The following is a 20,058-nucleotide window of genomic DNA, read 5'->3' as shown; positions in this document are numbered from 1 at the left end:
CAACGGCATCTTTGTTGTATCTCGCGTGTCCAAGGGCTATACTTTTTTTTTCTTTTGCTTTAGTTTGGCTGTCATTGCCATGTTTTTGTGTGCTTCCCATTTTCGTAAGTATCTTACGTCGCTGCAGCTACAAAATCAGGAATTAGTTATATTTTGAAAGGAAGTCGTTGATGTTTTCTTGTACTGGTGTTGCTCAAATTTACGATTATACCTGCCGGAGACTTGTTTATGCATTGAAAACTACGTTTGATATGCAAACTACGTGTTTATGCATGGCAAACTACGTACGTAGCCGATATCTTAAGGGTAATGGTGTCTTATCAGCAATAGGTACGCATTTGCCCGCGTAATGCCGTGAAACAAATCAGTATTCCTTAAGAGATTACTCAATATATATATTTTTTTCAGTAAATGTCAGAGACGTCTAGTATTGCGACTCGTAGTATTCAGTGTTAAGCCTCGGGCCAGGCCTGAAATATCAGGTATTTATGCTCATTCAAGTTGCGCTCATCACCTCCTATTGACTTAAAACGCTGCATGGTTTTATTGAAGTCATCATATCTACAATACCAGCTACATAGTTCCATTGAAAAAAAAAACAATATATAAGAAATAAAATCTGATATTTTTCGATTTGCTGTTATATGTATCTAATTAGCAATAGAATAGTAATGAAATGGAGCATATTTTCATATCACTTATACATACCTTACCTCCCATCAGTGCGCAATGTAAAAATGCAAATTACTGACTTGCCATAAGTTGCCATGTGGTGCCGATATTTGGAAAAGTATACTGTTTTGCAGGAATTTTGCGTGAATTATCTTGGTATTAAGTTTTATTTCATGTTGATATTGTATTTAAAGTTCTTGCGTCTTTTCTTCAGAGGACCATTTATACGCGCATTTATTACGACCTCCGTATGTACCTTTCACTTAAGTGCGCCAGGGGGAAGAACACCGTGTCCGTTGGTGATCATTATCTGGAAAACCCTCTAGATTATTCATAGATTAAATCAATATGTGAGTGCCATAGTTTACTAGAACCTGGTAGCATCTCTAGTGTTTTTCACTAAATCCCATAGCTTTAGATATGAGGTAGCTACGTATAAGGTGTGCATGTTCTATGCTTTCAGGTCTCATCCGCTGTACCTTCGTTATTCATTTTCTTTTAGGCTGCCTAATGCGTCTCGAATATAAATTTGGTGTTCATGCGGAATATTCAACGCCTTAGTTAGAAAAATTGTTACTACGGTATATTCACAAGAACTACTATATCGAAATATGTTAACATGTTCGAAGAATCCTTGGTCTAATTTATCGTTAAGGATCCTTATTCCTAATTTGCTCATCAATCCACAGCTCATTTCCTGTATCCGCGGGCCCAAAGTTAAATTCTACGTGAATTTTTTTTTTCTTGCAAGGTATCATTATTTAATTGCCTTGTCAATTTTTTTTAACATAAAGTCTGCCAATTAATGTTATTAACATAAGTTTACATTGCCTTTTCTACTTATAAGAGTAGAATAATTTTGTAACTTTTGATGACTGTGCATGCGAAAGGTGCTATTTCTATACTTTCATACGTGTAAACTTATATAATAACGGATGCTAGTTACACGCTTCTACTCGTGTGAACTTCAATAACGGATGCTAATTAACACACTTCTACTCGTGTGAACTTCAATAACGGATGCTAATTACACACTCCCACTTGTGTGAACTTCAATAACGGATGCTAATTACACACTTCTATACGTACCGATGCGGAGCATCTGCTTGTCGCTGCAACTGAGATTTCAAGGGGCACTATCATCCCGAGACTGCTTATCAATAAGAATGGGGTTGATACGTTATAATTATTGTTTCCTATCATACTTAAATGCCGCAATTGCCTATCGGTTGGAAAAATTGATGCTAAATTATCACAACTACTTGGAGACGGGGTTAAGGTGTCCTACTTAATGTTCATTTTACAGTATTATACCTCAATTGCGATTTACTTTATGCAGTTAAATATAGCAAATGTTTGTGAGAATCGTGTCGCCAGCGTGCATATTTGGCGATAATACACCAACCTGCAGCTCCAGGATGATAATGTATTCGATTTCCTTTTGCTAATATATTTTTTCCACGCTTGCTACTATTTATGTTCCTTCAAAGTCGTGGTAAAGTACTCGTGTACAAGGGAAATTGCTACGAGTATACTATTGGTAATTTGTATTATCTATGTACACAGTAAATGGAGGTATAACATAATGATTAGACTATTTAATGCTATTCACGATCAAATGAAATTCTTTACCACATAAATGTACTATTAATTTACAAGTAACAAACCAGATAGGAAGGAAATATTACAAGAGGAATCTTACTTAAGAATTGAGAAGAAAATGCATAGTATGAGCTAAGGCCGTGCTGGCGATACGACTTCGCTGTCGACGTATCATACATAACAATAGCATATCTTATTCATGAATTTTTAGCATAACTATTAACTGGGACTCCTTAAGAGACACTCTTAACCCTATTAGTTATCGAGATCATCTCCTGCAATACATTAACACAAAAATATCATCATCATGTATAAGATTAATTATTATAGGGACAAAACGGTCGCTGCAGAACATCGAGCCTTTGTGACAGCTTAAGAACGTAATTCAGTAACTTATTCCTCTGCCACAAAACTGACTGGCTGGAACAAAGTTTTTTTTTCATTCGCAGTGCAAGCTTTAATGTCTGATGGGACTTCCACAACAATGGCGACGAGCCCGGAAGTTAAGTAAGCAACAAACCCCGAAGTTTGCGCTATGCCCTTCTGGCAATACGTGCAGAAGAGGCTCTACGAACATCAATAATAGGAACTGCATCAACAGACAATCCTAGATAAACAATTTTCAGTATAGGCAATCCTCGGTTTAAACAGAATCTTCAGTTAAACAGACAATCGCCGGCCTAAACGCCGATGAATCCAATCTTTCAAGCAATAAAATGAGAACAAATAAATCCGTATATAAGAGAAAAAAAAATGGAGACCGCTGTTTATCGAAAACGTTCACATCTACGAACAATGTTTTATTATTCAACACAAATGTATCAATCCTTAAATGATATTCAGTAAAGGAAGTTCCTCAAAGTCCTAAAAATTCTGAATGCACTAACAGCAATCAACGGATGCATAAGGCACAGAAGCGCAGTAGTAAACACGGAGTTGAATTTTAGGAAATAAATATTAGTGCTTCTTTTTACATTACATTTTTCTACATCACCCTACATGGGACTGGCTCCGTGCCTTAGTTGTGAAATAGTGCACACATTTTAAATACAATTACGGATGTGTCAGCACTATCACTAAGAACGCAGCAGGCTATACGAAGACTCTTGCCTTCTTTCAATAACAGTCACAAAAAATATCTGCACAATTCGATTTTTAGGAGCAACAGCAAAGCCGACTGCAATGATCTATGCTAAAAGCAAAGGGTCGGCATCTTAGTAACAATGGCGAAATAGCTGAAACTGTCGCTATCTACACGAGAAATTGTCAGATGGACAAGCGCACATGTACTAAAGTTCGTCCATGGTTGAAAAGTTAATAGATCACTGTAGTATTTACGTGCTTTGTACACCACATGGCGACTACAGAGCTCTGAAGGTCCATTCAATTTTTTACGACTTAAATGCTGAGCTATCATCCAGTAAACCCGAAGCCAGCACTGCATGATCACGGATGTTCTCTCACAATAAATATTCAAGGGTTTAATTTTCTGGTAGTTAAAAAATGACAACGCTTCTTGATACACTCCCTCACGGGCTATCGCCATTTTCCTTGAAACCAATTCGAATCCTGTGATGTTTAATTAAATACATCTACGCTACCCGTGTTCTTCAGAGAATACAAGACTTTTTCACCAAGGAAACTCTTATTTCAACAATATTCTAGATTTTTTCTCCCAACCTAATGCACAAATTCTTTTTACAACAAACCCCAAAACCGTGCCCGCTATCAAAAATTTACTACAAAAACACGATCAAAGGAAGAAAAATTGTCGAAATAAAAGCTTAGGCACAAAAATTTGACGAGCGTTACATAATCCGCCACCGAGTCCATTTTCAATAAATAAATTCAAAGTCAAGAAATGGGCCGAGAAAATGTATACCTATTAACGATCACCGTTCCCAGATCAGTGGACCAAAGTACTACGCACGGGAAATTAAGATCAAGTTGAGTGCGGGAAAAATCTTTGTACAACATACAGTCTTCGTTGTATTGTGTCATCACATTCAGGCTTCGTTGTATGGTATAGCACAATGAAAATGATTCACTGATTACTCAAATTTCACAAGAGTTATTACAAGAAAGTTGCGTTTCAAAACAACACACAAACAAGCGGTTACTAGTACTGAAATCTTGCTGACTGTAATAATAACTTCGTAAGATAATTTTAAGTATGAAAAAAGCGCTTAAATACGTGCAACAAATTAAAAACGTCAACTTGTTTTTAATATATATTATTTCTTATATCATTTTTTTATTTTCTTGACATCGCAAGATGCATTTCTTGAGAAGAAGCAAAATTTTGAAAACAATAACCATAGAAAGTGTACGAAACAATTGACGATTATATATGAGCACTTCACATTTGAGAATAATGAATAGAAGATTAGGTTTGAAGCCTAGTTCGTCATTGCAAAAATTTAGTATATTAATCTTACGACTCAAAAACAAGATCAACAAAACCAGACATAGTGCAAGTAGAGGCCATGATAACAATTTGAAAATAACTTCAATGAAATTATTATCAACCATAAATCGGTAAGCGTAACTTCAGAAACAAATTAAATTACGTTCCCAGAAAATAATCGGTATTTCGGCTCAATACAAAGAAACTGTACACGATTAGTGAACAAAAAGCGAGGCAATCTATTTAAATTGTCTAACATTGAAGTTACGATAATATATTGTAACGCTGAAATCTCTGGATTCCTGGTGTAGCAGAAATTTCCTATCCTGTTTCGAAATATTGTTACAATATTTTAGTTTGCCATCAGAACGTTAGGACGTACTAGCGAAAATAAATAGGGCGGGAATACCATGATAATAATCCCAAACATAGAGGATATCTGGCAAATAAATTAACAACGAAGGTTTTGTACAAGTTTCATCTTCATCCTCGGTAATAATGAAATCATTATGAATATTCCCGGGAATCCAATGCAAAGACTACAAGGAAAAGGTATAAGAGGAAAATTTCATCTCTACAAAAAATACTAATATACTTATTTCGAATTTACTTTAAAATTTGGCAAAAATGTGAACCGTAGATCAAAGCATAAAGTTCTTTTTCAGACAGACCAGCTGTTCTCGTCGCAGAATTGTAAGCCATTTTATATTATTCAAGATAACAAGAGCGTCGTCATCCCATAGGAATATCATACTTCAATTCTCTGGATATGGAATACAAAATCCCTAATTGTTTTCCATATTTCCAATGGCATGGCATGGCCACTGGATTGGCTCGAACAAATCTCATGAGAGATCCGGCCAAGTTTAGCCCCTCAACGAGTCTACATTTAGTAGGTAATGACAACAACAACAAAAGAAAAACATTCATACTCCTTAGTTCATACTTCATTCAACTCCTAACCTCGTAGTAAGTTTACGATTTCCCATTCTGAAGTTGAATTCCGAAACGAAGATGAACGAAATAAGATCATGGATACGTACAGAAAAATATACACAAATTCAAAACTGAAGAATCTCTCACATTAACAGAGCACAAAATTCATTCGTTGTTGGGAAATTTGATATCCTCCACACCTTCCCCACAGGGAAACACAGCATTTCTTAAATCCCTCGAAGATTCGCCTCAATGACGTTTTCAAGAAACAGTTTCGACTTTCAAATAGTGTGTGGGGATTTAATTAATTAAAAATAACTTCGAATACCTTGCGCTACAAGGAATTTGAACAAATTAATCATGGAATCTTGTGGCCCACAGCCAGAATCGTCTTGGATCCTTCTATTTCTCTTGAGCTACTGGACATATTGGGTTCATACATTAACAAAGCCTCTCGTACACGTCGAATAAGCTCTTCTCAGCTCAGAATGGCGAAGAGGAAACGACACGTGAACGTCTCACTTGTAGGAGACTCGTGAGGCTATACTTGAGCTACTGGACATATTGGGTTCATACATTAACAAAGCCTCTCGTCCACGTCGAATAAGGTCTACTCAGCTCAGAATGGCGAAGAGGAAACGACGTGTGAACGTCTCACTTGGAGGAGACCCGTGAGGCTATACGATCGAGTGAGATTATTTATCCATTAGAGATAACTAGAGAAACTAAATCAATGACTTCGAAGCAATGAGTTGCAGAAAGACATCAACGAAACTCTGTGTTGAAAACAGATGAAAACCTTCACGCTTCGTTAGCATCTGAAGTATAGGCGGCGTTAAGACTGCCTTGAATGGATGTTGCCTTTCTGCACGGAGAATGAACTGCAGGCAACGGATTGGGAGATTCAAATTTGGAAGGTGACTGGCATGAAGAGGCAGTAGATTCTGAATGAATTTGTGAATTGTTCGGATGCGGAATAGGCGAACACTCTCGAGGGCTCGACGTGGAGGTGTACCAGGGTGGGGAATAAGAATCAGGAGGACTTTCAATCTCCGTGCTGCTGACAACGCGAGTAAAATATTTTCGGTTACCTGAATCGCCAGCAAGCAATTGTTTACGGTCGGCAGTTGGAGTGAAAAAATACGGAGAGATTTTGAAGCGTTTCCAGAACGAGGAAGAGGTAGTCGAGGCTTCATAAACAGGGAGCTGAAATAAGGATCCGTTGGCTTCACAGGACTTGGGGGCGTAAGGAGACAAGGAGGTCTTGCTTGCGACTTCATCGCAGTTCAGCAAGTCCACTTCCTGCACCACCTTTACTCGGTGCACAGTCTGCACAGTGCATTAACATCAGTCAGTGTATGCAAAAATGTTTAGGAATTAGTCGAGGTGACTCCAAAGATATGAAAGTCGTAAACTGATTAGAGTCGAAAATACATAGCGTCTAAAATTTTTTAGAACAAAGAAAACGTCAAGTAATATCAATACTTCATGGAAAACGTTTCAAATAGCAGTCATTGGTACCAAACTTGACTACACGAGTATAATCAATCGAAAAAAATTAATACCTACAGAAGAAATTTCATGATTGATCACAGTAGTATTTTTTAAGTTTTTGAATAGATGACATGGATTGAAAACGTTTTCAAAGAAGATTTGGCGAACTTATTTGACGTTTTCTTTTTCATGTATCAAAGGAGATATTAATTAGACTTTGCTCAATTGTGTTGAAGACAAGAATGCAAACATACCGAGCATATAGAATTCTCCGATTACTTTAAAAGATACAGTCTATTGAATCGACTTTGGCTGACTACGTAGGTACAAAAATTTAAAAACTGATTACCTTCCATTTCGAGTAAAAATTGGGATCGTGACCACTTTTTCATTTAAAACAACAAAAACAAAGCTACGTACAAAAATATAAACTGATTATCTTCCATTTCGAGTAAAAAATTGGGATCGTGACCACTTTTTCATTTAAAACAACAATAACAATAACTTATGTCACCTTTTGACGGCCGGGATAGACTTCAGCGAGGTCTGTGATGGTCGTCACGCTCCTCACAACACGATCAGGAGAACCCCAGTCTTTGGGGTCCACATCCCCATCTTTGCGGGGATTAACGTTCACGTACACCAAACAGTGTGGTGACATGGCAGGAGAATCGGGTGATGACTGCGACGAGATGTCGTGGTGAGAGTCTGTGGTGACTGTGTGGTGTTGACAATATCGGAAAGCGTCATCACCATCAGCGCTGTTGATCCAGGCGTTGTTTGAGGGTGTCATAGATTTTTATATGCCAGTACAACAGTGCTTTCATCTCCCTCGTACTTTGTACTCGTACATTTTTCATTGTTAGCTTTAGGTATCATTCAGTGCATATTGATGTGGTAACCTCTGCTAACAGAGTACCTATATTTCATCTCTGTTAGCAGAGAATTGTTAAAATAAAATACGGAAATCAAATCGTATTAACCAACGCGATGAAGTAGTATGATTAACGTCAAGACAGATCCCGACGAGAATCGTGGCAAATATCACAGTGGATTTCTAGCTCCTATATAAATGTCAAGCATCCAGACAAGACATATACATCAAGACAAGACAAGCATCCAGACAAGATACGTATACATCAAGACAAGCATCCAGACAAGACATACATCAAGACAAGCATCCAGGCAAGACATACATCAAGACAAACATCAAGCACACACTGCCATCTTACTTGTGCTGCGAGCGTTTGTTCTTGAGGGCAAAGGCAGAGAAGATGCCGAAGAAAACAAGGATGATGACGAGCGCTGCGCCCCCCGCGATGGACGCGGTCTCTAGCAGCACCTTGTCTCCTGTAGGAAGGTACGATCCGTCCAGGTCCTTATACTCGCACCGCTGCCCCATGTACCCGTCCGCGCATCTGCAATGCAGGAGCATTAACAACCGGGGGAGAAAACACGGGGTGAACTATCACGTAATTTGCTGTCATAAAGAGATAAACTGTAAAGTAAAGAGGTAAGCTATCACGTAATAAACTGTGACAGGATAAACTGTAAAGAGGTAAGCTATCACGTAATAAACTGTGACAGGATAAACTGTAAAGAGGTAAGCTATCACGTGATAAACTGTCACACGGTAAACTGTAAAGAGGCAGACTGTCGTGGGTTGAACTATCACACGGTAAACTATCACGGACTAAACCGTCACGGGAGTAGACATTACCGTGGTCAGCAATCGAGACGTCAACGATCACGACGTGAACAACATTGACTTCAACAGCCGCGAGGTCAACAGTCATGACGGCAATTACAGGGGAAATGAAGGGAACAATTCAATTAAGCGACGGCAGATATAGTAAATATTTCCATAATTTAGTAAGGGTTGAAGGGAGAGCAAACATAAATACTCATAACTTTTTCTCAGTTCGTAATCGTTTGAAAAAATGTATACCCGTACATGACATTTTCGAAATTTTACAAAGAATGCCTTGATACCGAAGAAATTCGCCTGAATGAATATTACTACAAAATAAAAATAAATTGTATAAAATGAATAATTTTATAAATACAACATAGTAAGTATTAAGAAAATAAGTTACACATTGAAAATGTTCGTTTAGAATTTGATATTTTTTATAAACTTGGGAATTAATTTAGAAAAAATAACATTTCTAACATAACAAATAGCCATGTATGTCGTCATCCATGAATGCAGAATAGATAAATCCACTAAATTTTAAAGACAACAAATTAAAAAAAGGTGATAAAGTCAAAATTAAGTAAGAGGTGATATACGTAGTCAAAATTATAACCTCGTATAAGGTGATGNAATTAATTACGAGGTGATATAGTCAAAATTATAACCTCGTATAAGGTGATGTCACGACAAAAGTAACAGCCCTTTTCAACAGGCGTCAATGTGCTGAGATACGTAGCCGTACAGTGCATTGAAAAATTTGTGGTAGGTATAAACATTTATTCTCGAATCAAAAACTGAAAGAGTCTCGAAAAATTGCATGCAACATAAGGAGTAAGTAACAGAACACACGTACAAATAACATACACAGCCACGCAAGCAAATACCGGAGAAATAAAAAATCGCGAGATTAAAATGAATCCTTTTGTAAAATAGAAAGAAATAAAAATATCCGCAATTGACACGCGTTGAAAATAAAGGGGAAAGGTTCGAAATATCTAGGTAACAAAATGTTCTCAGGATTTTGACTCGTAAATGAATGAAATGTCATTGTAATTTTGACTTCATCACCATCGTGAATTTAAAGAATAGATAAATTCACTAAATTTCAAAGACAACAACACACAAAAGGCTTTTGAAACTCGGTGCATTACGCATTATTCGGCGTCGTCCCCACACTGGTAAGTTCAGACCAAAAATTTCCACAATCACAAAACAAAAATTTGCCTTTTTTGTCGCCGGAGTCGCGCATGAGGTTTGTCCGCAACGCTGGATTACGTCAACTAGCAGGTGGACATTCCGGGCCACGGCGCCCGTGGAAATTCCGGCATGATTTTTAAGAGCTAAGCTAAAATGACTAAGGTAGTCAAGCCAGTGCAGAAATCTAATAATAAAAAAGTAAATGATCTTATAATGAAATAAATTAAATAGGTAAAATTGCATGGCTCATCTGAAAATTTTTAGAAACTTTCGAAGCACTTGTAAAATTTGAACACAAAAATATTTTTCCAGCGTATGCGGAGTTAATAACATTTCGGAAAATCAGTGAAGGTCCTTCACAATGCAGATAATGCCAATGATTATTATATCTTACTATCACTCAATCTCAGTAATAATGAGCTATACCCGTAAGTTTGTCATCTGTACCATGAAATCACGATAAAAAAAGCTTTAGACCAATTTGCCTAAATTTAAGGATGTTCAATCAACAATATGAGTCCTCATAAAAGTCACAACAAGGCTAGCAGTTGAAACTGAAATTCTCAGGCCCATGGGAAAGCCTGGCTTCAAAATACTACATCATGCACCACGATGAGCTGGATCAAAAATCTCATTCGGGGCTCAAAAGAACAATACATCTGGTTATGAACATAACAAACTTAATCACGAATTTGTTTCCCTGAAAACAATTGAAACTTTGCATTATACATCCCGCATTGAAATTTCGCATTGAAACTCTGTCGCCGAAATCGCTATGTTATGTTATTAAAAATCCCGCATCGCATGTCACAAAACCCTATTGTCAACTGCTTTCAAAGAGCATCTTTTCAAGGCTTCTTGTCGGAGGTAGGCGAAATTATTTTCAGCCAAACCACGAAGCTAAATTTAGAAATCTATATTGATCACCACAAATTTACTATGTCTGACTGAATTTAATTTAATTTAAATTTTCAATTTAAAAATATGTATTATATGAATGAAGGCACAGAAAGGATCTTACGTTTATAAATAGGAGTTGAATTAATTTTTAATCTAATACTCAGGTTCCGTATGCGTAGTAAACAAGGCACACCGTACGTGACAAAGCGCAGGCTATGTCACTAGTTTACATTGTAAAGGCCGTTGTACGTCAGAGTCTTGTAATGAGATTGCACGGAGCAGAATAGCCATCCTCCCACGCGGCCGCGACCAAACCTAAAACGCGGATCTGTGACCATCGATCCGCTCCGGACGCGGGCGACGTGACGCAAGAACCACGAAGGTAATTAGGGCGGTGTCATTTGCTCTGTGAATACGGCAACCAAAATAGAAGTGGTCGTGACGTAACTTGTGGTCAAGTTTAATCTTTAACCAGCCGTCACATCAAGACCTTAAAAAATTAAATAATGAATAAAGTAAAAAGTGTTCAATGGCCTATTACCAAAAGCTAACAGCTTTATGCGCAGAAATAGTTAGATGCTTGGCATGTGGCCTTTCAGACTGGTAGCGATATCAAGAACTATACGTGCTTAATTTTATTCGTAAATGCCATTCTTCAAAAGATTGACCTGCATATTTTTTCTGTACTTATCCACGTCAAATTTACATAACTGCTGCACAGACTGCATTTAATAACAGTAATATCTTTAATAAATGCCCAACTTACAGTCGTGCCCCAGCAAGGTCATCCAGTTAGATTAATAGCAGAACACACTCACTGACCTGCACGCTTTGACCTTCAATTCTGCGGCTATAGTCAATTACAAGCGTTTGATGACACGCACGCGTGACACCAGCCCATGACACGCACGCGTGACACCAGCCCGTGACACGCACGCGTGACACCAGCCCGTGACACGCACGCGTGACACCAGCCCGTGACACGCACGCGTGACACCAGCCCGTGCGAGCCGCTAAGCATGTCCTGAGTTGAAAGCTATTCAGGATAATTCATCAAGTGACTACGTGACAACGGCTCGCTCCACATTCTAAGAATGCCAAAGATGATCATAATTTCAAAACAATTATTAAAACGAAATTTACCAAAACATAGGACTATTGAATAAATCCAATATAATTTTAACGTTATAAAGGCAAAAAGTCACTATTAGAAAGCCTATTTGAGAATCTGTGTTTCTAAATAATTCGAGATGATTGATATAAACTTGACATGAATTTTTCAGACATAACGCAATCACCACAAGATTATTTAACTAATGAGAGTCTATCATTATGAATATGCAGCAAGACTGCCTAGCCCAGCATTCTTTCTAAGCGAATAGAAAAAACGCTGCTTTTTAAACCCATGAATTTAAACTAAAATTTTCCTAATATATGTATAAGAAATGGCTCAAAAAAGGTTATGCATGTAACAATAAGTTACGTATTCAACACTTGTATAGTCTAGCATACATTCAGGTGCCAAGTGCTGTATCCTAAGGTTACCAACCTACAAATGCCTCAACTTAGTACTTGTAAAACTACAAAATAATCACTAGGTATTTCTACACAAAAAATTATATCTTGGTATTTTCGACTACAAAACTATCACTTGATCGATTTTACTCCAGGGTATTTGGAGAGAACAGCCGATCGAGGCATCAATGAACATGAATGTAAGAAAAAAATCATAGCCTCAATCGACAAGAGATTCAAACAATCCTCCAGTGAACTCAAAGAAGCCGTCCTATGAACGCTGAGGAGCTGATCCCATGACATGACAGGCTAACAATAAAACCTGTTGTATGTGACAATTTTGTACCCTGACTTTAAACGGATTTATACCAAGTCTTGCACTGGAATCTTTGAGCAACGCATCGTGTAGGACATAAAAATATTATTTTCGATCAATAAGGTAAACATTTTTTGAATAGAAATAAAATATATGTTTTTTTTTTCAAACAAAATAACTTGATATTTTGGTCACAAACTATGTTTTTTCTCTACTTGTGCTTGAAGCATAAGTAATCAGTATTACCGATAATAGACCAGTCGCGAATCCTTGAAGTTGGGGGAACAAAAACTTATGTGAAAACAATGCAGCAAATCAGCAATATTTCACTAGCACCAGCAGCAAATAGCAACAACAGCTTCAATAACAGGGGCAGAAACGCGCTGTTACTGGAGGAGCGCCAATAGGAAATGCGATACAACGCAACAACAGAAGGAACTGCAGGAGGCCTAGTTTAGGCCTAAGGAATCCCAGCTGCCAAATTATAGCAGCTCCAGCCCTCCTCGAACGCCTCAAAACCATTTCGAAAATGTTGAGCTATTTTCCATTATTCCAAACACGAGAGCAGATTAAAATAGGCAATGCTAAACGAAATGCAATTTCATCCCAGATCATTTCGTCACCTGTTAATATATACAAATCAAACGATAAATAATTTTGTTACAATTTTGTCTCATTCAAATCAAGAAGCTGGAAACACGTCGGATTTTGAAACGATTTCACATCGGAAATTCAAACGAGAAATCCAGATTATTGAGGCACAGTTTTCCCAGAGCGCCAGTAAAGTACATGAGGCCACCCACAGTCCTGCCTCTCCCACGCCCATGAGACGTCATCCATGTTCGTCCCACCCATTGAACCTCATGAGCGCCATGCTTGCTCTTCATATCCATAATTACGCATACATGCCTATACCCCATCCATCCCCAGCCGTCGCTCGTGCCTAATAGTCTTCTATGTTGCAGGCTTCATTTCTACGAAACGTATTACAAGAGCCAACGCATCAAGTTAAAAAAAAACTACCACAAGAATCAACGCATCAAGTTCCAAAAAAGAAACGTATCACAAGAGAATAAATGCATCAAGTTCCAAAAAAAAGAAACGTATCACAAGAGAATTGAATGTATCAAGTTCCAAAAAAAAAACGTATCACAAGAGAACGAATGCATCAAGTTTCAAAAAAGAAACGTATCACAAGAGAATGAATGCATCAATTTTCAAAAAAGAAACGTATCACAAGAGAATGAATGCATCAAGTTCCAAAAAAGAAACGTATCACAAGAAAATGAATGCATCAAGTTCCAAAAAGAAACGTATCACAAGAGAATGAATGCATCAAGTTCCAAAAAGAAACGTATCACAAGAGAATGGATGCATAAAGTTTCCAATAAGGGAACGTATCACTAAAGAATTAAAAGAAAGACAATGAACATATATAGGGTGCCAAGGACAATTGCATAGTACAAATATGAAGAATAGCTACGAGTGCAACGACAGAGGTGTCAATAGATTCCAAAAAGTCTTCTGAGGAAGAGGCGAGCAACTTATCATTTTTTTAACCAACAACGCCTCATACTAAATGATGAAAAGGCATGCATTGTCGTCAAACGTTAGGTTATGCATAAGTTTTTGCCAAAATGTAGCCCGTTTCATTTCAAAAGGCAAATGACAAATTATTTTCTATAAATTAAATGTTCAAATGAAGAAGCCTACACGGCAAGCCCTTCAAACGCACGCCTGAAGCAGAGCAAAGTTAACGATAATGGCAGATGGGGTGAGAGTTAATCCTTCCAGAGTCCAGGAAACAATCCCATGTTCCGGGATTTAGGACGGAAAATTGTCCATAGCAGTCACGCAGATCTTGTCCAATTACGCATCTTGGTTGGACTAACGTTGACCATTCGACGGCCGTTAGTTGGACACCGATGTACAAGCCAAGATTGAAAACGAAGAGAGAGTTTCAGCGCGACAACAATGCTCGCCGCAAAAAGGCATTATGATATCACGCGTGAACAAAGAACAATTTTGGCAGTACTTTAATGAAGGCAAATATGACTGCACAAAATTCATAACATCGAGATGCAAATTTGAAGAAATCCAATTTCCCAAACTCGAGTCAATTCAATTACGTACTCAATTAAAAAAATTCAACACCGAAGCTAATTTACCTATTCAAAAGAATATGATCTGCATTTCAGCTTTCATCAAGTGTAGTAATACAAACCAGTCGCTACGTGAATCTCTGCGAGGACAGCTCGTTAGTAACGACCGACCAGAGCCTAAGGCCTAAGCACGGGATTAGTAAGCTCATTACATCAAAATGGAGATGTAGAGATAAGCCGACGCCATGAGCTACACGCCTCTCCCAGTACTCCTGAGACTGACGTACCTGGGCAGGGTTGATCACTAACAACCTCATCTGCGATCGTAATTTATTGCACGTAAAGATCGATGGTAATGTACTAGTGCTTTGCACGATGTAATACCAGGCTGTTATAGCACAAGCACACGCAACTGGGAACGTACTTTGCCTCTTTTGAAACATCTCGGAGTAAATTTCTTACAATATTTCATGATGAACCAAAGAAAATATACAACGTTCACTCATTGATTCAAATTTTTTTTACTTCTACATCATTTAAAAATCCTTCTTTACTTTACTTTACTTCAATCAAAGAAAGTTACAATTAACCAATTGCCCCATGTAATTAAGTGAGCCTGTTACAGTAGGTTACAGCAGTGCGAAACTTTAATCCCAGTAACAGATAATTAAGCTGACACCTTGAGTCTCAACCACAAGCCACCCGCAGACACCACACAGGTGAAGGAAATGTGTTTACGCCGACCACAGTTGTTTCGTGATCACTTGACTTTATTAACAAGATGGTCATATCAATTATTATCAGACCAAATGTCATTGAAATTAATGTGTTTTGTTATAATTTTTAACGAACAGATGAAATTAATCTCAAAACTATTCAACCCTCTATCGCCATATGTCACTCTCCGGAAACATAACTCTCAACTTAAATTATACGTAAACTATTGAGTGTAGCAACCTGAGAACATTTGTACGCAACAGAGAACATTTTAAAGTTGTCGTACGTGGCGGCAACCATCAGTGCAAGTCATTTTGCGCTCACTAGAACGTATCCTTTTTGGGAAGTAGGCGCGTGACAATATTGCTCCGGTTACTCATGTCAGGCGGCATGGAGGGTTAAGAGAACTTTTAAATTCATTCGCTTCAGAAATGTTCTTTCTCTGACCGAGTTTCATGTTTATCTGATATTGTATAAGTATTTATTTGCATTAAATTTAGGGTTTCCACTCGATATGACAGAAATAATGCCATAAGGGGCAATGAGGCATTAAGGTCAAAACATATACTATAAATTTAGCGTTTAACAACTATCTACAGTTGTAAAGAATGAACCATTTCTGGCACATCAATCGAAAAATGACATCAAACCATTCTTCTTGAAATAAATACTCTAGCCAAGACTCCCTCGCAGTTGTAGATGATGAATATCAATCCAAATAAGACACCAAATCAATCCACTCAATATAAGTGCCAAGAGGCAAGACTCACTCGCAGTTGTAGATGATGAATATCAATCCAAATAAGACACCAAATCAATCCACTTAATATAAATGCCAAGAGGCAAGACTCACTCGCAGTTGTAGATAATGAATATCAATCCAAATAAGACACCAAATCAATCCATTTAATATAAATGCCAAGAGGCAAGACTCACTCGCAGTTGTAGATGATGAATATCAATCCAAATAAGACACCAAATCAATCCACTTAATATAAATGCCAAGAGGCAAGACTCACTCGCAGTTGTAGAGGGTAAACATAAATCCAAATAAGACACAAAATCAATCCACTTAATATAAATGGCAATGGGCAAGACTCACTCGCAGTTGTAGATAATGAACATAAATCCAAATAAGACACCAAATCAATCCATTTAATATAAATGCCAAGAGGCAAGACTCCCTCGCAGTTGTAGAGGATAAAAGAGGATAAACATCAATCCAAATAAGACACCAAATCAACCCACTTAATATAAATGCCAATGGGCAAGACTCACTCGCAGTTGTAGAGGATAGACTCTGCGATCTTGACGGTGAAGCAGGTAGCGCCGTTGAGGCAATACCAGGCAGCGTATGCTGGGGGACACGCGTACGTCTGGAAGGTGATGTTGGGCCTCAGTGTTGGGGACAGCGGCCGGGGACGGGGCGTGGACCGGGACGAGCAGCCCTCTGTGGGGACACATCAGGATAATGGTTAATGCTTGAAATAATCATTAATGCCTGAAATTAAATATAATGAGGATTACAAAATGGTTGATGATCGAATGATTAACGAGTGGCTTAAATTAAGGAGAATGAAGATTACAAAGGTAGAAATGTACATAAATCTATAACACGCTAGAGTGACCTTGATGGGAATTTAAGGAGGATAAGAATATCTACCAATGGGAAGCAAATTGATAAATGCGACTAATAATAACATAGGAGAAAATATATTTAATGAAACACAGCCAAATAAATTATCAAATGCAGAGTCAGTGCGTGTCAATGGAAATGTATGGGGCAGAGCAAGTGAGTACAGATAAGAAGATCTGTGGAAGATGCACCAGCACCAATTAAGGGGACAACTTGCAGCGGCGGTAGCTGTAACAGCAGCAGCGATACAACAGCAGCAGCGATACAACAGCAGCAGCGATGTAACAGCAGCAGCGATACGACAGCAGCAGCGATGTGACAGCAGCAGTGATGTGACAGCAGCAGCGATGTGACAGCAGCAGCGATGTGACAGCAGCAGTGATGTAACAGCAGCAGCGATNGTCAAGTGCTGCACGCGGCATCTGCTGCTACACGTCAAGTGCTGCACGCGGCATCTGCTGCTACACGTCAAGTGCTGCACGCGGCATCTGCTGCTACACGTCAAGTGCTGCACGCGGCATCTGCTGCTACACGTCAAGTGCTGCACGCGGCATCTGCTGCTACACGTCAAGTGCTGCACGCGGCATCTGCTGCTACACGTCAAGTGCTGCACGCGGCATCTGCTGCTACACGTCAAGTGCTGCACGCGGCATCTGCTGCTACACGTCAAGTGCTGCACGCGGCATCTGCTGCTACACGTCAAGTGCTGCACGCGGCATCTGCTGCTACACGTCAAGTGCTGCACGCGGCATCTGCTGCTACACGTCAAGTGCTGCACGCGGCATCTGCTGCTACACGTCAAGTGCTGCACGCGGCATCTGCTGCTACACGTCAAGTGCTGCACGCGGCATCTGCTGCTACACGTCAAGTGCTGCACGCGGCATCTGCTGCTACACGTCAAGTGCTGCACGCGGCATCTGCTGCTACACGTCAAGTGCTGCACGCGGCATCTGCTGCTACACGTCAAGTGCTGCACGCGGCATCTGCTGCTACACGTCAAGTGCTGCACGCGGCATCTGCTGCTACACGTCAAGTGCTGCACGCGGCATCTGCTGCTACACGTCAAGTGCTGCACGCGGCATCTGCTGCTACACGTCAAGTGCTGCACGCGGCATCTGCTGCTACACGTCAAGTGCTGCACGCGGCATCTGCTGCTACACGTCAAGTGCTGCACGCGGCATCTGCTGCTACACGTCAAGTGCTGCACGCGGCATCTGCTGCTACACGTCAAGTGCTGCACGCGGCATCTGCTGCTACACGTCAAGTGCTGCACGCGGCATCTGCTGCTACACGTCAAGTGCTGCACGCGGCATCTGCTGCTACACGTCAAGTGCTGCACGCGGCATCTGCTGCTACACGTCAAGTGCTGCACGCGGCATCTGCTGCTACACGTCAAGTGCTGCACGCGGCATCTGCTGCTACACGTCAAGTGCTGCACGCGGCATCTGCTGCTACACGTCAAGTGCTGCACGCGGCATCTGCTGCTACACGTCAAGTGCTGCACGCGGCATCTGCTGCTACACGTCAAGTGCTGCACGCGGCATCTGCTGCTACACGTCAAGTGCTGCACGCGGCATCTGCTGCTACACGTCAAGTGCTGCTCACGGCATCTGCTGCTACACGTCAAGTGCTGCACGTGGCATCTGATGCTACACGTCAAGTGCTGCACGCGGCATCAAAAAGTACTCATCACATAAACTGACCAAGTACAAAATAAAAGACCACAAGAGTATTTCAATACGAGAAGAAAGTTGGAAATTTTTCAAAGAAAAATTGTGGATTAAGTAGAACTGAGAAATAAATGAAACAGAATATGAAAGAGATATTAAAACGATTTTTCGATAAGGACAGGAGAAGAAGCAGAGGCAAGGAGACAGAAGCAAGGAGCAGAGGAAAGAAGCAGTAGACAGGAGCAGGGGAAAGGAGCAGAGGAAAGGAGACAGAGGAAAGGTGCAGAGGAAAGGAGGCAGAAAGTGAAATACCGGCGTGGGAAAGGCGAGAAATGAGAAAGTGACGCTAGCGCGACGTGCTCGCGTGACGCGCGTCGCTCAGTCTCATGACGTTACTTTGCCAGCCACAGGCTGACGTCATCAGTCAGCGCACGATCTCAAAAATAATTTCACTGTGATATCATCGTTCGTATGACGTCACTCAAGACAGCTGCAGCCGCAGCAGCAGCAGCAGCCGAAGCAGCTTTCCCGGCCGCAGCTGAGCAGCTGTAGCAGCAGCAACAGCAACAGCAGCAGCAGCAGCAGCGGCAGCAGCAGCAGCAGCAGCAAGCAGCTGCGCGGGCGAAGCTTTCGCTGCCGTACGCTCACCTACACCTGGCCCTGCTATCAGATGCCGGCCATCTGCTGCTCACGGCATCTGCTGCTGCTCACGGCATCTGCTGCTGCTCACGGCATCTGCTGCTGCTCACGGCATCTGCTGCTGCTCACGGCATCTGCTGCTGCTCACGGCATCTGCTGCTGCTCACGGCATCTGCTGCTGCTCACGGCATCTGCTGCTGCTCACGGCANCGCGTGGAGACACGACGCATGACGCGTGGAGACACGACGCATGGCGCGTGGAGACACGACGCATGACGCGTGGAGACACGACGCATGACGCGTGGAGACACGACGCATGACGCGTGTAGACACGACGCACGGCGCGTGGAGATGACTCAGACTCGCTGTTCTACACAGCGCTATTTAAGGCGGTGCAATTATAATGGTTTGTTTCATGGGCATGTCTACGGGCACGTATATGGGCATGAATAAATGTATGTATAAGGGCACTTATATGGATTTTTTATACATATACGAGCACTGGAATGCCACACACCCACCCCTACAGAGGGGGGAGGGAAGAAACGAGTGCAGGGCT

At 40.4% G+C, this 20,058-nt stretch overlaps 2 protein-coding genes across 2 annotated transcripts in view; both read right to left on the bottom strand.

Annotated features, from left to right (window-relative positions):
• Nucleotides 1-6,177: 6,177 nt before the first annotated feature.
• On the bottom strand, nt 6,178-7,904 carry LOC108669442. The gene is made up of 2 exons (XM_018156768.2): nt 7,626-7,904; nt 6,178-6,946 (listed from the first exon to the last, which is right to left on the bottom strand). Exons 1-2 carry the CDS (start codon nt 7,902-7,904, stop codon nt 6,419-6,421), a joined length of 807 nt encoding a protein of 268 aa, XP_018012257.1. The 3' UTR covers nt 6,178-6,418.
• A 435-nt stretch (nt 7,905-8,339) lies between these two features.
• LOC108669440 overlaps nt 8,340-20,058 on the bottom strand; it is a 45,306-nt gene continuing 33,587 nt past the window's right edge. The window contains exons 3-4 of the mRNA XM_018156767.2: nt 16,833-17,004; nt 8,340-8,529 (exon numbers count right to left, since the gene is read on the bottom strand). Of these exons, the coding sequence (XP_018012256.1) occupies nt 8,340-8,529; nt 16,833-17,004 (362 nt within the window). The remainder of the gene's footprint in view (nt 8,530-16,832; nt 17,005-20,058) is intronic.

Source organism: Hyalella azteca, unplaced genomic scaffold (genome assembly GCF_000764305.2).
Source record: "Hyalella azteca isolate HAZT.00-mixed unplaced genomic scaffold, Hazt_2.0.2 contig13989, whole genome shotgun sequence".
In the NCBI taxonomy this organism is placed as follows: domain Eukaryota; kingdom Metazoa; phylum Arthropoda; class Malacostraca; order Amphipoda; family Hyalellidae; genus Hyalella; species Hyalella azteca.
The sequence above is the reverse complement of the archived record's forward strand: the minus strand, read 5'-3'. Positions and strand labels throughout refer to the sequence as shown.